The sequence below is a fragment of the Sinocyclocheilus rhinocerous genome, unplaced genomic scaffold, assembly GCF_001515625.1.
Source record: "Sinocyclocheilus rhinocerous isolate Xijiao unplaced genomic scaffold, SAMN03320098_v1.1 scaffold792, whole genome shotgun sequence".
NCBI lineage: Eukaryota > Metazoa > Chordata > Actinopteri > Cypriniformes > Cyprinidae > Sinocyclocheilus > Sinocyclocheilus rhinocerous.
In genome coordinates this window covers 1815849-1835775 of record NW_015626872.1, presented here as the reverse complement: position 1 = coordinate 1835775, position 19927 = coordinate 1815849, and the positions used below count along the sequence as shown (strand labels likewise).

The following is a 19927-nucleotide window of genomic DNA, read 5'->3' as shown; positions in this document are numbered from 1 at the left end:
AAAACTCGCAATTGTGAGTTATGAAGTCAAATTTTGAGGGACAGAGACTATTTTCTTACAATTGTGACTTTATTTCTCAGTTGCGACTTTTATTTCACCAAATTGTGACTTTATAACTCGCAATTCTGTTTTTTTTTTTTTTTTTGCACAATTCTGACTTTTTTTCGCAAAAAAATAAAAAATAAATAAAGTTAGAATTTTGAGATAAAAAGTTGCAATTACCTTTTTTATGTTTTAACCAGTGGCAGAAACAGGCTTCCATATAAAACAAATAAAATAACAAAAAAAATGACATAAAATACATTAAGTAGAAAAATATTCCATTGATCAATAAACCTATACACTGAGAAGAAAGGCTGCTTTGGTCACTTTTTTCAGTGCAGTCAGCTGACATTCGAAGATTCGTCCAATGAAAAGGCTCAGCCAAGCCCCACATCCAGTGACATCATCACGATGAAGCCCAGAATGGACGTCCATGAGGCCAGTTTTCCATTCCCGCTGTGAAAGAAACACACATTCAGTGGCATGTGAGCATCGGCAGTCTTTCACTGTGCTGCTGCTCACCTGACTTGTGCTTCAGGAATGATGTCATCCACCACCACATACACCATGGCTCCTGCAGCGAAGGCCAGAGCGTACGGTAGCAACGGCTCGGCCAGCACCACGGCAACGGCCCCTAGCAACCCCGCCAGAGGCTCCACCATCCCACTCAGCTGCCCGTACCTGTGAGGCACACACACACAAAACACTGCAGCGCTCTGAACTCTTCCATTAGCAGGCTTTAGAACGTCTCAGAAATCAATCAGGACATATTAGGAATAAATTAAGACAAATAGACCACAATAAATGTTTGTGACTGTGGCCTTGGTCCAAAACCTAGAGAGCTGCCTACATAAGCAGCTTCCTTCTAAGACAGCATCCTAACTAGTAGCTGACCAATATATTGCCAAGGCTGATATATTAGCCGAAATTTGGCTTTTTATTATAATTTTACATTTACATTTATTTTATTTATTTTTATTTGTAAATTACGTTTTTTTTAAGTGTCAGAAGCGGGACTTAAACAGTTAAATTTATTTATTTATTTGTTTGTTTGTTTGTTTTTAATTTTTCTGTTTGGCCAATATGTGTCAGAAGCGGGACTTAAACAGTAATTTTTATTTTTATTTTTATTTTTTTAAAGTTTTTCTGTTTTGCCGATATGCATTGGAAACAGGACTTAAACGGTAATATATATTTTTTTATTTATAATTAAAATTTTAGTCTGGCCAATAAGTGTCAGAAGCATGACTTAAACAGTAATTTGTATTTATTTATTTGTTTGTTTTTATTTTTTCTGTTTGGCCAATATGTGTCAGAAGTGGCACTTAAACAGTAATAATTATTTATTTATTTATTTATTGGTTTGTTTGTTTGTTTTTATTTTTTTCTGTTTGGCCAATATGTGTCAGAAGTGGCACTTAAACAGTAATAATTATTTATTTATTTATTTATTGGTTTGTTTGTTTGTTTTTAATTTTTCTGTTTGGCCCATATGTGTCAGAAGCAGGACTTAAAAAGTAATTTTTAAAAATGTATTTATTTTTGTTAAGTTTTTCTGTTTTGCGGATAAGTGGCAGAAGCATGACTTAAATATTATTTATTTATTTAAAATGTATGCTTGGCCGATAAGTGTCTGATGCATGATTTAAACAGTAATTATTTATTTATTTATTACATTTTTTTTTTTTTTGGCCAATAAGTGTCAGAAGCGGGACTTAAACAGTAATATTTATTTATTTGTTTGTTTGTTTTTCATTTTTCTGATTGGCCAATATGTGTCAGAAGTGGGAATTAAACAGTAATCTTTCTTTCTTTCTCTTTTTCTTTCTCTATATTTTCCTATAATCTTTCTTTCTTTCTATTTTTATATTAAGTTTTTTTCTGTTTGGCCAATAAGTGTTGGAAGCAGGACTTAAACAGTATTTATTTATGTGTTTGTTTGTTTCAAATTAAGTTTTCTGTTTGGCCAACAAGTGTCAGAAGCAGGATATAAACAATAATATTTGTTTGTTTGTTTTTAAGTATGTTTTTCTGTTTGGCCAATACGTGTCAGAAGTGGGACTTAAACAGTAATTTTTATTTATTTATTAAATTTTTTATCCTGATTGTCTGATAAGTGTCGGAAGCGAGACTTGAACAATTAATTATTAGTAATTACTAGCAAATACTATGATACTTTCTCACACATTTTTGGCATTTAACAAATAGGCAATTTTATACTTCAAGTGAGTCTTTGAATATGTAATAAATATTTAAATCCATGAACCTCGCAAACTTGCAAACTCCGGCATTGGCCATCCAAAAAACTCCATATCTGTTGACCACTAACCCTAACTGAAATGAACCTCATAGCTGACAGATTTAAAAAGTTTTACAAAGATACATTTTACACCAAATAAGGCTGTTTACCAAATGGATTGGACTCCAAACCATAGCCAATTTAATAAAACAGATTAGGCTTATCAGTCAACATTTTTTTATTATGATGATCTTTTTTCCACTGAGCTTGGCGCAGTGCATCTAGGATCACCTTATCTGCAAACTACAGTCTCTAACTGTTCGGAGCAGCCTTTGCACTGGAAGTGCCAAAGACACCTTAAAAGGGCACCGATGCAGGCAGCTCACTAGGTTTTGGATGTGAATGTGTTTCTGTCTGGACTCACCAAAAGGATCGCCATGTGGACACCCCAGAACCCCGCAACGGGAGACTCACAGCAAGGCCTTCTGGAAAGTTCTGAATGCCAATGCCAATAGCCAGATTTCTGAAAGAAACAGACAGATCTTTTCAACTTTTTCGCAACTATTTTTTCTTTTTGGCAGATTAAAGTGGTCCAAATGACTCTGCTTCTGAGGCAAAACTGTACATTTTTGTCTGTTCCTTCAAATTCTAAGGGCACTATTTTTATATTTTGACGAATTAGTGGCTAATTTGTATGAATTTGTACGTCTTGGAGAACATTCTGGCTGTTCTTTTCAACATAATGCATGTGAATGAGGACTAAAACTTTTTAAGCTCCAAAATGCCAAAAAAGCACTATTATTAAATGCGGTCCAAATGGCTCTTTTTCCAAATCTTCTGAAGAATATTGCTACAAATATACCTCAGCGACTTAACACTGCTTTTGTGCTCAAATTTAGTCAATTTTGATCTGTTTCTCCAACACTCTCATTCAATGATTTCCTATCTGCTTATGCCCCAGTGGCAGTTATTCTGAATGCCAGATTTCTGAAAGAAACAGACATTAAAATCAGCTAAACCAGTTCCCAAAGGTGAGCACACGCAGATCTTTTCAACTCTCTTAACTTCACACGTGATCTCAGCACAACTATTTCAGGCACAAGCCAAGACGGTGACGAGAGCGTAAGAACAACGCTTCATTATGAGGATGATTTAGATTTGTGGGAAGGCGCTGGGAGCCGGTTTCTCTCCTGAGGGTGGTCTCGGCCGCACAACTGATAAGCAGCTCTGTTTGTTTGGCCTGCACTTCTCCGCATCGTAATGCAAGCGGCCTCTAGAAGTTCCCGGAAACCTCCCGGAGCCTGCGCTCACAAAGCAAGAAAAGCTGCTCTGTTTTGACTCCCCCTCTCCACCAGCCCAACACTCTTTCACTGCCTTCTTCAATCTCTCCTGCTGTCGATGTGCGCTGGCATGCACTCAACGTACTGCCCCCAGAGAAGTCAGATTAATGACAGCTAGTCACGGAAAGGCTTACAGCACCCGCGTAATGCTGGAGAGTTTGAGACTGAAGAGAACCGATTCAAACTCTTTCTTACATGCAACACAGAATCAAAGTAATGCAACAAAAATGAATGGACTCAAAAAAAAAAAAAACACAGGGACTATTTAAAAAAAAGAAAGGGCCCAAAAAAAAAAAAAAAAAAAATAGCAGCATTAAAATATTATTGAAGTGGTCTAATTATAGTGGTTCTTCCAAGTCTACTGATGCATTACTGTAACAATTTGTAACTAGTTCCTTTTTGAAAAATATAGGTGGCTAAAATACTATTATATTAAAGTGGTACAAATCGCTCTTCTTCCAAATCTTCTGAAGCAATTCTGTAAATATTTGTCTGTTACTTCAACACAATCGCATGGCAATTGTAACTAATTTACATTACAGCAAATTGGTGACTAATTTGTATGCATTTGTAAATTTACATTTAATGTAATGCACATGAATGAGGACTAGGACTGTCAAACTCCAAAACCACAATCAATCAATAAATAATAATAATAATAAAAAATTCACCACTAAAATATTACCAAAGTGGACAAATGGCTCTTCTTCATCAGTCATCTGATGCAGTACTGTAAATTTTAGTCTGTTCTGTTTAGTCTGTCCGGTCCTCATTCATTGTAATTTTATGCAAAGGAGCGATGAGTACATGACTCAAAACTGCTCCTTCTGTGTTGCACAGAACAAAGTCAAGTTTGAAACAAAATCCTGCAATCCATGTGCACCAATCTTTGGAGTTACAGGTTGAAAAAGTACTGATTCAAACATTTATTTACATTTTCATTAGTTTACTGGAAAGCAAACCCATGACCTTAAGGTCAAGCTCTACTGTTTGAGCTACAGGAATACAAGAATGCATGAACATACAAAGAGAACGTTTGATGCAACAAGATTTCAGTCTGTGCACACTGAACATGAAAATGCAACACAATCCCAGCCAACCAGAACATGCATAAAATTATAAGCTATGTGGAGTGGGCCAATGAGCTTTCATGGTGGGCGGGCTATAACATGCAATGCAGCAGACAGTAATACAGTTTTTATTACTCGTCACGTTAATGCATTGCGTCTGGTTAGGTGTAACTAATTTCCCAGCTCAGAGCAAGGTAAAAAGTGAAAAATTCAAGTCATGATCAAATGGCAGTCAATGGAGTCATTGTTGGGGGAGAAAAAAAATAAAAAGTAAGGTGGGGACTCGGTTCTGTGCATTAGTTGTTGATTGGATGGAGGGAGAAAGGCGCGGGGTTTAATCAAACTAAATGATTGGAGAAGTCCCGCATATGTCATCAGAAAGTAGTGACGTTTCACCAGAAGATTTTGAGGTAGCATTGATCTCAATGTGAAATAATTACCAGATAAACCGAAGACATTTCAAGCAAAATGGGCTTTCAAAAAACACAATAAATAATAAAAAAAATGAATAAATGCATTTTTCTATATAAAAAAGATGTATTTATTTATTCATGAATTTAAACCTTCAGATCAAAGTTGTTTTAATCATGAGAAATATAAATTCAGTAAAGTATGTGTAACTTTTAATTGGCAGTGTGGAAACTATAACATTTTGAGGTTAATTTTTTATGGATGCATGGATTTTGCATGGATTAAGATCTATGAGATGCATTTAGAAAATAGATGGGGTGATTTTCCACTGCATGTCGGAATGAAGAACGGATGAGAGGACAGGAGAAACTGTGGTGTGGCATAATGAAAGATGAAGAGAAAACCAAGGGGAGTTTTTGGAGAAGGGCGAAGTGAACTCGCTCACCCAACTGAAGAGTCCACGGCCTAATGTTCACACAGAGTGGAAACAACAGCCCTTCAGAAACATGTTTTCCCATCCCCAGGAATTCTTCTCTGGCATATTTCACTCCTCTGAGGCAGCTCTATTTCTGTGAGGCTTCAGTAACCGCAAGCTCTCAGCAGTAAAACAGGGTGGAGATCTCGAAACCTACAATGACATTCCAACACGTCCCTTTCTTAGCTCGGTACACGAGCTCAAGAGCAAGAGAGAGTGGGTTTGTGATACAGTGGGTGTCTGGGCTGACGTCTGTATTAAAACAAACAAAAAAAGCATAAAGGGAAACATTCCAGCGTTATTGCAAAAGTATGAAGAAGCCTCCATTGAGAGGGGAAGACAGTGGCTCCAGTGTCTGACCACAGAGCTCCTCTCTGGGCACAAAGGGCCTTTGGTGCCCCCCCTCCATCCATGGGGGTCTGCCCTGAATGGGCATCTGTGTGTCGGGAAGAGCATGGGGATCTGGACGAAATGAGGGAAAATCCCCTAAACCATCTGCACCAATCACTGCGGCTTTCCAGTGACCTTTGACCTGCGCACCCGCTGCTTTTCACTCACAACTGTGGGAAAATTTACCTACAAACCGTTTATAGCAGCCTCTGTTTTGCCGCAATTGGCTCAAAGCAGTGCCGAAACATTCAACTCAGCCAATTATATATTACATTTTGCAGTCCTATGTAAATTAATTAATTATAAAAATGAATTATAAAAGGTTACGCTAAATATTGGTTTCTAAAAGGCATGGGCGTCGCTAGGCCATTTTTAGGGGGGCTAGAGCTATATACTAGAAATGCAAACAGTAAAATGTTGTGTTTGTACAGTAAACAGGTTGTGTGTGTGAGATCATGAAGACTTGAATTTGGTTTATTCAGTACTCAAATGTTATACCTATCTATGCAATATAGTGGAATACTGCAATAAGTTTAGTATACGACCCCTATTAATCAACATTTTTTTATTTTATTTATATATATTTTTTTATTATTAGGCTATTATTATTATTGTACCCTCACTGGGGGCTAAGCCCCCCTAAAATGAAAATCCTAGAATCGCCCCTGCTAAAAGGTAATATAAATAACACTTTTTAAAAATGTCAGTATTACACAAGATTAAAAAGGAATAAAAAGTTATATATATATATATATAGCAACTTAATTATTTATGAAATATTCAAGAATTTAGTCAAAATGGTCAATCAATCAATCAATCAATCAATCTACATAGACATTTTTTATTAAATATTCAAGAATTTAAGCAAATTTTAACAAGATTAAAAAAGTAGCATTGATCTCAATGTGAGATAATTACCAGATAAACTGAGGAAATCTCAGTCAAAATGGCCTTCAGTCAAAAGTATACGCATTAAATATTCAAGAATTTTAGCGAAATTTAACAAGTATCAAAGCATTAAATATTCAAGAATTGAAGAATTTAAAATCATGAGAAAATGCATATTCTAATGCTCTAAAAGTCAGTAAAAGACTCTCAAAATACTATACATATACAAAATACAACGTTTTATTAGATATTATTTTCTTGTTGCTCTGCACTGCATGGACATTAATGCAAAGTTTTACTGGCGAGTGTAAGATGGTGATCACAGTGTTTGTGCTGGCTTGTCATTTGCCATTAGTTTGTTTTAAAGAAGGCACAGACCAGAGCTTTGCTGAACCAGAGTCAATGCCACCACACTGACATCTGATACTGTATGTACAGTACAGTATCTACCCAAAATCTACAAAGCTGTATAAGTATTTGTATAAGCATGAGTAAGTATACTCAAAAGTGCATACAGTAATTATAAATTGCATTTAAATTTTAAATCACATTATTTATTAATTAATTATTTATTGTTATTGGATGAATATATGTATGAATATATAAGTATTTGTATAAGCAAATATATACAAGTATACAAGTATAAACTGCAATTAAATTTAAATCGCATTTAAAATTGAATTCATTTATTTATTTAATGATTGATTTTGGTATTGGAAGAATAAAGTATTTTTTTAAGCATGAAGTACAAAATCATAAATTGCATTTATTTATTTGTTTGCTTGCTTGAATTAATATATTTCACACACTACTGCTCAGAAGACTGAAATAATTACCATTTTGCTCCTTTATATTTATTTGATCAAAAATACAGTGAAAACATTAATATTGTGAAATATTATTACAATTTAAAATAACTGTTCAAAAACATAAATTTTTCCAAACTTTTAACCGGAAGTGAGTGCATCACTGACAAAAAAATTATTCATTGAATTTACTAAAAAAATTTAAGGTAAGTGGTTGCAATCAATTTATTTAAGCTACATTTAAAAAAATTAATTTAGTTGACTAACTTTCAACATTTTTTTTTAAATGTAGCTAAAATAAATTGTTGTGAGAGTGTGTGTGTGTGTGTGTATTTGTGTAAGTACTTGTGTAAGTACTTGTTAAGTAAGTATATGTTTACAATTGCAGCGCTTAAAAAGCTAAAAAAACCTTGTATTTCAGCTACATGAGGGAACAATAATGTGAACAATTACTATTATACAGACACATTCTGTCCCATATAACTCTAACTTCCAGCACTGTAATGCAGAATCTCACGGTTTCCTCTCTCAAACTTTTAGCTCTTATAAAAGCAGCTTTGAGAACGGCAGGTGCTTCTCTGAAGAAGCCAGACAGAAAGTTGGAATGTGTTGCCATATATCATGTATAAACGCACACACACGCACACACACACTCGCACACGCATGCACACACACACACACACACACACTCGCACACACACTCGCACACACACTCGCACACACACTCGCACACACACTCGCACACACACTCGCACACACACTCGCACACACACTCGCACACACACTCGCACACACACTCGCACACACACTCGCACACACACTCGCACACACACTCGCACACACACTCGCACACACACTCGCACACACACTCGCACACACACTCGCACACACACTCGCACACACACTCGCACACACACTCGCACACACACTCGCACACACACTCGCACACACACTCGCACACACACTCGCACACACACTCGCACACACACTCGCACACACACTCGCACACACACTCGCACACACACTCGCACACACACTCGCACACACACTCGCACACACACTCGCACACACACTCGCACACACACTCGCACACACACTCGCACACACACTCGCACACACACTCGCACACACACTCGCACACACACTCGCACACACACTCGCACACACACTCGCACACACACTCGCACACACACTCGCACACACACTCGCACACACACTCGCACACACACTCGCACACACACTCGCACACACACTCGCACACACACTCGCACACACACTCGCACACACACTCGCACACACACTCGCACACACACTCGCACACACACTCGCACACACACTCGCACACACACTCGCACACACACTCGCACACACACTCGCACACACACTCGCACACACACTCGCACACACACTCGCACACACACTCGCACACACACTCGCACACACACTCGCACACACACTCGCACACACACACACACACTCGTACACACACACACACTCGCACACACACACACACACACACCTGTAGTGTGGAGCCAAGTCCTACTAAACCTAACCTGAATGATGTCCAAACTCTGATTAACAGCATTTGCTCACAGAAAAACCTTCACTGTTCTGAGGAAACCCAGATGCACATGTTTAGCACTGATTTTTAGGGAAAAACTGCACAATTATGTACATGAGGCATTCATATTGGTAATGAATGTGATTATTTTATTATGGTCAACTAATCAAACGCCATCAACATGCTTTTCCTTCTAGGAAAAAACCGACAAACAAATAATAAGAGGGCAGGGAGGGTTGAAGAGAACTCTGCCAAAACTCAATAAACAAGAGAATAAAAGCGGTTGAGAGAAACAAATTCTTCCAATCCCTTAAGGTTTCTTAAAGGGTTAGTTCACCCAAAAATGTGTTTTACTCACCCCAGAGCCATCCTAGGTGTATATGACTTTCTTCTTTCAGACGAATCCAGTCGGAGTTATATTAAAAATTGTCTTTGATCTTTCAAGCTGTTTCATGGCACTCAGCGGGTGTTGCATGCTTCAGTCCAAAAGAAGTTCAATAAAAAGCGCCCATCCATTAAAAAAAAGTGTCTCACACGACTCCGGGGGGTGAACAAAGGCCTCCTGTAGCGAATCGATGCGTTTTTGTAAGAAAAATATCCATATTGAAAACGTAATAATCACTTTAATGTAGCTTGCGCTCACTGTTGTACACAGAAGCAGCTCCGGGAGCATGACGTATGAGTTCAGCACTGCGCATGCGCCGGTGAGTCTCGTTATACACCTAGGATGACTTGATGGTGAGTAAAACACAGCCTAATTTTCATTTTTGGGTGAACTAACCCTTTAAAATCATTATCAAGTGAGAGAGATGAAATGAAAGCGCAGGAGGGAAAACAGGGTGCGGTGGAGGAAATGGAGGGATGTGGAGAAAGAGGGAGAGAGATGGATGAGAGACAGAGAGCCGGAGAACAGGGGCCCTATGTTTTTGAGATTCGAAGCACAATGTGCTCTTTGAGGACTGCAGAGAATAACATTTAGATAGAGAGCCATCAGTCCAGCCCTCTTTCTCTCCTGCTTTCTTTTCTCACTACATCACATTTTCACAGCCTGCATATACAGAACTTTTTGAAGCGTAGACTGAACTTTTAGCACACAGTTCTTCTCATAAGTTTACAAACCACATAAAGTCAACGTTAATCATTAGAAAAAAATACAGATCATTACATTTGTAAAATGCAAATGTTTTGAATAAATAAAAGTAAAGCAATTAATGGGTTAAAATGTTTATTGAATAATTCATGTGCATTTAAAGCTCATTATTTAAAAATAAAAGAATATATAAAATATTATATTTATTATTATTATATATATTAATAATATTGATCATCAGAAAAATAAGTGATTGTAATTCAATTGTAAAATATAAATAATAATGTTATGAAAGTTATAAATAAAAAAATAAGTGAAAGTAATGTAATTCATGATCATTTAAATATCATTAATGTATTATGTTTTTTTTTAAACACTTAAATTATGATCTTGACTTGATTCTTATACTCATAAGCTCATTTATGCATTTATAATAATAATAATATATTTATTTTAAAATAAGCAATCATTCAAATTGTAAAATGTAAATGATATAATTTTGCATAACTAAAAGTAATGCAATTAATGGTTAAAATTGTTATTTATAAATTCATGAGCAATTAAAGCTCATTAATGTATTATTATTATTTTAATTACACACATATCTCCTATTAACCTGAGATACTATCTTGATATGATCCTTAAACTCAATAGTTGATTTAATTTAGCTAGTAAACACAGTGGGCATTTTTTCCCCACAGACAAAAAAAATTCAAGCAACAACAACCTGAATAATACATCAAGTACAAGATGGGAAATATCAGACAAAAAACAAGCTCTAGCCGACTTATTCCTGATGGATTTGGGGGGAAAGGAAACAAGAAACAAGGCCATCACAAAGCTACCAACTCAAATCCACAAAAACAATGTTTGTTTAGCAGCACTGGTCATTTCTGACCGATCCGTTCACTGAATTCAGCAGATGAGAAATTATGATCGCTTTCAGCCCAGTGTTAGTGGTGCTTTACTGCAAAAGCAACATAATGCATGATGTTGAGGAGCACAGAGACGCTGGAGACGAAGGATCGGGACATTAGTGTTGTTCGTTATTCTAAAAGCAATTCATCTGAACGCATGTGGAAAACTATTGCAGAAAATGACATGAGAAAAGCATGGAGAAGAAGATGCTGAAATGCACCGATGTGCTTATTAGAAGATTATATTCAAGTCGTTTGTGTTGCATACATCAAGTCTTTCTAAGTAGGGGTGATTTCATAAGCAGTATTAAAATGAATCATACAGTAAATGCAGGCTTCATTTGTTTGAGGACGGCACAACCTTCATCTATAATTGCATCATGCTTGCACCAAAGTCTCCTAAAGGCAAATCAGACTACAGTATTTCTATCCAGGCAACAAACATGCAAGTATGTCAAAACAATGATCAACTCTGATTTAAGCTTCTTTAGCTTAAATCATGCAAAAAAATGTATATGTCACACAGCATTCATCTTCGCTTAAAAAGCAATCCACATGAAGGAATAAAACAGGGACTTGTTCTTGAGAACAAGTAAACCCTGATCTTGATTTTAGATGTTATCTATTGTATCTAACAGTCCTCAAATAAAAAAATTAAAAAATAATCAATCAAACAATCAAGATGAAAAATGCATGATACCATTTTGTCAGTGTTTATCATTAATTAATTCAGGTCAAATCTGGATTTGACAGCCTTCGGAATTTATATATATATATAATATTTTACATATATAATATATTATAGTTCTAAAAAAATTTAAATAAAATAAAAACAAACAAAACATTTTTTTTTAAAAAGCAATATTTAACTACATATTTTTACTAAAACATTCCAATTAATTAATGAAATATTTCATGTATACCGAGGAAAACAAATTGAATCAGAAACAGAGTCAATTCATTAAAACAAATTCATGGATTTGACAGACTTTAGATGCATCTAATACATGCAATTGTTCTCAAAAATAAATAAATAACTTAATTAATTAATTGATTAATGAAGCAAAATGCATGATAACATTTTGTCAGTTTATAATTAATTAAATATCATATGTCACCCTGGAGCACAAAAAAAAAAGTCTTAAGTGTCAATTTTTTTAAATTGAGATTTATACATCATCTGAAAGCTGAATAAATAATCTTTCCATTGATGTATGGTTTGTTAGGATAGGACAATATTTGAAAATCTGGAATCTGAGGGTGCAAAAAAATCTAAATATTGAGAAAATCATCTTTAAAGTTGTTCAAATGAAGTTCTTAGCAATGCATATTACTAACCAAAAATAAAGTTTTAATATATTTACGGTAGGAAATTTACAAAATATCTTCATAGAACATGATCTTTACTTAATATCCTAATGATTTTTGGCATAAAAGAAAAATCAATAATTTTGACCCATACAATGTATTGTTGGCTATTGCTACAAATATTCCCCAGCGACTTAGTTTGACTGGTTTTGTGCTGCAGGCTCACATATATCATCTGAAGCATCCTGGAGCAGATGATTGTGAGGAACTGAACCATAAAACTCTTGTCAGATGAGTATTAAACGAAGAAACACAACTCATTAAACTAATGCGCTGTGCTTCATCAAAGAGACACAGTATACATCAGCGAGAGCAACCCGGGGCAAGACATAAATATTACCATACAGCCTATAGATCAGAAAGAGCAGGAGAAGCACATCCATCCACACAGATCAGCTCACATTTGCTTTCACATTAAAACCGTCTGTGAGGAGCCCAAACTGATGCCCATCTCAATTCAATAAGAAATCGGTCTGGAAGTGTTTCGGTCTTGGCTGACAAGCTGTTTATGATTTTTTGCGAAGGTCCATTGTACGGCAGATTCCTGTCAGCATGTGTGTTTGGTTAAACCCGCTCAAAGGACTAGTAAACACAGCGCCGCGGTTTAACGCAAATAACTCTAAACGCTGCTAGATCAGCTCCAAAAAACATCGAACGCTGACGCCAATGCTTCAGTTTGACAGAGTAACAGCTACAGCTTATGAAAAGACTTTTGAGCATAAACTATGATGAAAATGTGTGCTCTAAACATTCACCAAACAGCCTTTCTCGCCAAGTAGATCCAACTAGTTTAAAACCAAATGTACGATACACTGTAAAAAAATGACCGTGAATTTAACGGTAAAAGACTGTAAAAATGCTACAGTAAAAACCTGTTAAATGGTTAACGGTAAGTTCCCCTACTATACACTGTGAAAAACTGTATTGGACTTTACATGCAATTTTACAGTAGTATACTGTTTTTGGAAGTGGATAAAGAATGTATAATTTACAGTGAATAACCATAAATTGACATTCCCAGGATTCCCTGCGTTACATTTCAAATTTGATGTTGTTTTTTTTTTTAAATAACTATGTTTCTTAGTTTATTCTCATCAGTTTTGTACATTAGGGTTGTATGTTACATCTAATGTTGTTAAATTAATGTTTAATGCATTATTTCAGTTTCACGTGTGTTACCATGGTGTTTATCTACTGTATTTTTTTACTGTAAAATTCTGGCAACCACAGCTGCCGTTTTTTACCGTAAATTTAGTCAATGTATTAAAACATCTCTAATAACAACTGACATCAGTAATGTAATAACTATAAATCATATGAGATTCCCAGACTAATTATTCAATAATGGCTTGATATTAAATGGCAGATGTCTTACTGTTTGGACACAATTTTAAATATACGATAATGCAATTATTATTATCCATTTTGACATTCTTAATCAATTCACTGACCCACTTTGTGTTAATATCTTGCAAACACGTTAATTATGTTAAATTATTTATTCACAAGCCCATTTGCATATTTTCCTCTCTAACCTTCATCATTTTAATTCTTTCATGAGCACATCTGAGGAAATTGCTGAAGAAAACTGGCTTGCTTTCTTTGAAGAAAAAGCGTGCATAAGATCTCTGTCTATTAAAATGAGTTTGTGGCACTTTCTTATAATCTGTGTGTGGACTGATGTTCGTATGATTCAGGGTTTGAGAGAAACACCTCCAGCAGAGAAGCAGGCGGGAGACTGTTATTCCAGCTGAGTTCGTCACATTTAGCTAGAAATAATATAAACTTGTTGTAAAATGTTTTGACGGCTCCAAGATCACGTCACCTTCGCTGCTGAACGTGATGAGGAGTGACTTCACTCATGTCACACTTATCCAGCCAGGATTAGCTCGTTAACTAAAAATAAACCATTCAAATATTTTACATACAATAAATGTTCACTAAAATGAATGAATGAATGAATGATATTTTAAACATTTTATTTTAGCTATAGTTGCCAAGGCAATACTTTTCATTTTAAGTTTAAGTACTAAAACTAAATAAACTAAAAATAATAAAGACTAAACTAAATAAATAAAAAATAATAAAGATCTAGATAGAAGAGAGATAGATAGACAGACAGAGAGACAAAAATGCACAAAAATTACTAAAACTAATTAAAATTAAAGAGAAAATATAAAACATAAAATAACTGAAACTAAATAAACTAAAACTAATAAATAAAAAACATAAATACTATATAGCCAATAAATAAAAAATGAATAAAACACAACAAATTACTAAAATTAACTAGTTAAAGAGTTATAAATAAAAGATAAAAATAACTGACAAAACAAAATAATAATAATAATAATAATAGTATACAGAAATAAATAAATAAATAAATAACAAAATGACAAAAGCACAACAAATTGACTAAAAGTAACTAAAGAGAAAATATAAAAATACCTGAAACTAAACACACTAAAACTTCTATTCAATTCAATTCAATTCAAGTTTATTTGTACAGCGCTTTTCACGATACAAATCGTTGCAAAGCAACTTTACAGCAAATTAAGTTTCTACAATATTTAGTGGAAGCTTATCAGTGGTGACTGTCAGTTAATGTACATATGGCAGAAATGTACGGAAAAATCAATTAAAGACGTAATCAAAAAGACTAAATAAAAAGTAATAAATATCATGAATGAATGAATGAATGAATGAATTTGCAACAAAACTACTAACTATGTAAAATATTAAAATGTAAAATAGACAATAGAAAAATAAAATCTAATTCAAAATATTAGCAAAAGCAATGCTACTAAAATAACTCTGATCCCAACATTCCCCAAACTCTGGGCCGGTGGGCTTCAATGGATCTGTACCTTCAAACGCTGCCTACACTGGAGCTACACAAACCCGTCCCCGCTTCTTTGAAGAGTCTCTGAGCATCTGGTTTTAACAGTCCACTTGAGTATGTGCGTACTGGGGAATGCAAGGACTGCTTTGACTGGGAGAAGAGCGCTGGGAAAGAGGGAAGAAACAGAAGAGTGGCTTTCCCTGGAAAACAAACAGACTTTTGTTTCAGAGCGCAGAGAGAGAGAGAGAGAGAGAGAGAAGACTGTCTGCCTTCTGCGGCTCATGATGGAGAACCAGACAGTTTCAGAAACTGCACAAACACATCCAAAAACCTTCTATAGAGCTCTGAGGCCGTGAGGAGGTCAGGTCAAGACGTCCAGACGCCTCTCTGAATAAACAACCAGAGACAAGGTCAAATAATGTTAAGCTTGTGTATACCTGTCCAATCTGGAAAATCACGAAAATACACGACACGGGATTGAGCATAAAGTTCAGAGAGTTTATGGTTTCAGTAGCATCCAAAAAAAGGATGCAATGCTTCGCAAACATGGCTTTTCAAGAGTCACCGCTGACTGAACAGTCTATAATGTCCATTATTATCATTTGTTGAGGGTTTTTGATGTTTGGAAAGCATTTGGAATGTTTTAGTTCTTTAATGAATGGAAAACACGATCTGACGTGGCTTCCCTGTGATGCTCAGCCAGCTCACCTTAATTACCACAAACTAATCACACTAATGTAAACGCTTTCTCTTCCCAGAAATCCCTTAAAAGAGGGCCTGGGATTCTCCTGGTTCCCAAAACAACAAACTGAAGGACTTTTTGATGCAAGTATCAAGTCCATTATTGCTTTAACCAGAAAGAAGAGAAAGAAGGATAAAGGAGAACAGAATACAGTGCAGTATAATAGAACTAAAGCAGAGTTTTTGCGAGATGTAAACTCAGAATTCTGTGTTTATGCCTTGCAATTACGAGAAAAAGTTTTTCTTACTTTCTTTTTTCTCTTTTTCTTTCTTTCCCTTGGTGTTCTTTAGCACTGATGCAACACAATATAGACTTAACATTGTGTGTAATGAATGCTATATTTTATGATGAGATTTTATCATTCTCCCCCCCAAAAAAACTAAAAAATCTGCCGCAGAATAAAAAAATTCAAAAAGGTAACTGCAACTTTATATCTCACAATTTGCATTTTGTTTCTCTGAAGAAAAGGTGACAGAATTATAAGACATAATCTCAAAATTCAGAGAAAAAAAGTCATAATTGAGCGATAAATTTTTATTTTTTTGTATTCTGTGGTGGGGGGAGAAAGTTCAGAAAAAATAGAATTAAGAGATATAAACTAGGAGTTATGAGAAAAAAAATCTGAATTCTGAATTTATTTCTCAAAATTCTGACACTTTTTCTCAGAGAAAATGTTGCAAGTACTTTTATTAATTTGCCACAGCCTTACATATTTGCCTCATAAACAAAGCTAAATTATTATTATTTAAAATTATTTTTTATTAAATGCCTTTTAAAGTTAAAGTTTTTCAAACATGTATAAGGTATTTTTTTATGAAAATCTCCCACCGTATTATCATAAAGTTAGATATATAAGTAGCTTTATCCTTTTTTACATATTGCTTTTATTAAGCAAACTGTAACTACATTGTCGACCAGCTTTAATCTGTTAAATGCGACATTAAGATATTACAAACATCAACATCATGGTTTCTTGTCAAGCTGAAACGATTGTGAAAAGCGCTACAGAAATTAAACGGACTCTATCTCTGTTTTCAGGCTGACAAAGGCCTCTTTCTTATGCCGTATCATAAGTTCAGCACACCGGAGAAAGCTGCTGCCTGTGTTTACTTCTTGAACAAACCATGTATCTATTCGTCTTTTATTCACGAGCAAACAGAAAGCACAAGCCCTCAGCTGTCAGTGCAGATGTGAAGAGATTACATGATCGTAAGACTAATGCAGAACAGCTTTCCCTATGGAGAAACACACACACGGTACGACACAAATACTAAATAAAGACACGTATTCTATCGCAACATCTGCAAGCTTCAGCTCACATCTGGATGGCGGTCTCTCTCACACACACAGGACCTCATTGAGACCCAAAGTGGAGTCCAGGTGCTTCAGCGCTTACAATGCGGCTCTGATTCTCAGCGACGGCTAATAGATTCCATCTGGTGTGATGTGAACACTTCCTTCTCGCTCCAACCCTGTCTGCCAGGATTCTCCCGCTTAAAACATACTAACACGATCACAACAGCACGTGTGTGTGTGTGTGTGTGTGTGTGTGTGTGTGTGTATTGGAATTTATAGGGACAGTTCAGCCAAAATTGTATACTATTGTTTATTTATTTAAATAAGTTAATTTTTATTAATCAAGGATGCATTCATTTGATCAACGTGACAGTAAAGGCATTTATAATGTTACTTATGACTGACTTTCATAACTTTTTCTCATGTCTTTCTGACTTTCTTCTTGTGTGTGTGTGTGTGTGTGTGTGTGTGTGTGTGTGTGTGTGTGTGTGTGTGTGTGTGTGTGTGTGTGTGTGTGTGTGTGTGTGTGTGTGAGAGAGAGAGAGAGTGTGTGTGTGCGCGCAGAGATCTCACAATACCAGCTTTGTCCACTTGGTGACAGCAGCAGACAATACTGTCAGAAAACACTGCATGTGCCCTTTAAAGAAATAATTCACCCCCAAATTAAACTTCTGTCAATGTTTCCTCATCCTCACATCCTTCTGGCCCAATATTAATTTGACAGAGAACAATTAGGCAGAAACTGTTCTGTTCTGCAATACGCCTGACCGAGCTCTCAACTCTTAACAGAAGAAGCATCTCAGCATTTAATTTTCACTCATTAAATCTTAGTAATTGAAAATCAGCTTCTTCCTCAGTGTTTTTGCCTTGTTTTCCAATACAAATATTTACACATTTTTAGATTGAGATATATTTACTTCAGAAGCAAAATGATATCAGATATTAAGTCTTGCTTTCTGAGAAATGTATAAATTTTTTGCATATTAAACAAGAAAAATATTAATTCAGGCTGAAAATCTTTGTATGCTCAACATTTATTATGCCTTTCCATTCGCTTGTAGACAACAGAAGCTCAGAAGTTCTGCTTTTGTGCTTAGCGGAAGAAAATAAACGTGCTGGAATGATATGGGGTGATTAAATGTTTGAAAAAGTTTTGGATGAACTATCCTGTTCATGTCTTACCTGGCGCTTTCAAACGTAGCCGAGGGAGTTTTACCGACCGCTCCAAAGCCCACGCCAACAGCCAAACCCTCTGAAACACACAAAACACACACCTGGTCACGCTTTCACCATTCGTCTGCTAACAGCCATTAAAGGGATGGTTCTGTGATCATTTACCCGCCGTCATGCTGTGCGGAACACAAACAGATTGTTGCTCAGACCCCAACATTCTTCAAATTATATTCTTTTGTGCTCCATACAGGTTTGGCATGACAGAATTTAAATTTTCAGATTGCTTTTAAAGATAGCCTTAAGGCCTTAAATAGGCCTTAAAGAAAAATATTATAAAAACTGAGAGTTTTGGTCTTTGATTATGATTGGCTGAGCCGTGTTTGACTTACTGTCAAACGTGTTCGAAATACTTCATAATCACACAATTTTGTTAAATTGTATGTTGTCAAATTGATGTTTATTACATTACTTTAGTGTCATTTAGTGTATTTTTCATGTGTTTCTGAAAAAATATCAATTAAATGTTTTTATTTTTTTTCATAAACAAGAGGGAAAAAACTGTTAAAGAATAATAATCTTGCTTGCTTGCTCTTTGAATTAATTTTATTTGTCTTACCCCACTGGCAGAGATTTTTTTTTTATGGAAGCCTGTTTCTGCCACAGGGAAAAAAACAAACAAAGCAAAGCAGAGCAGAGCAGAGCAAAAACAAAACAAAGCAAAGCAAAACAAAGCAAAGCAGAGCAAAGCAAAGCAGAGCAGAGCAAAGCAAAGCAGAGCAAAGCAAAGCAAAAACAAAACAAAAAGCAGAGCAGAGCAGAGCAAAAACAAAACAAAGCAAAGCAAAGCAAAAACAAAAAAAAGCAGAGCAGAGCAAAAACAAAACAAAGCAAAGCAAAACAAAGCAAAGCAAAACAGAGCAAAGCAAAGCAAAGCAAAACAGAGCAGAGCAGAGCAAAAACCAAACAAAACCAAACAAAACAGAGCAAAGCAAAGCAAAGCAGAGCAGAGCAAAGCAAAGCAAAAACAAAACAAAACAAAACAGAGCAAAGCAAAACAAAACAAAGCAAAGCAAAGCAAAAAGCAAAGCAAAAACAAAACAAAACAAAACAAAACAAAACAAAACAAAACAAAACAAAACAGAGCAAAAACAAAGCAAAGCAAAGCAAAGCAAAACAAAACAGAACAAAAAGCAAAGCAAAGCAAAATCAAAACAAAGCAAAGCAAAGCAAAATCAAAACAAAAACAAAAACAAAAACAAAAACAAAAACAAAAAACA

The 19927-nt window shown here is 35.4% G+C and overlaps 1 protein-coding gene across 2 annotated transcripts in view; it reads right to left on the bottom strand.

The window, feature by feature from the left end:
- Positions 1–250: 250 nt before the first annotated feature.
- The window catches only part of LOC107719938 (zinc transporter ZIP11), a 95725-nt gene continuing 76048 nt past the window's right edge, over positions 251–19927 (bottom strand). For both annotated transcript variants that reach the window (XM_016527494.1, XM_016527502.1), the window contains exons 7-10: positions 18660–18729; positions 2706–2804; positions 565–723; positions 251–498 (exon numbers count right to left, since the gene is read on the bottom strand). In XM_016527494.1, coding sequence (XP_016382980.1) covers positions 420–498; positions 565–723; positions 2706–2804; positions 18660–18729 — 407 coding nt within the window. In that variant the 3' untranslated portion in view covers positions 251–419. The remainder of the gene's footprint in view (positions 499–564; positions 724–2705; positions 2805–18659; positions 18730–19927) is intronic.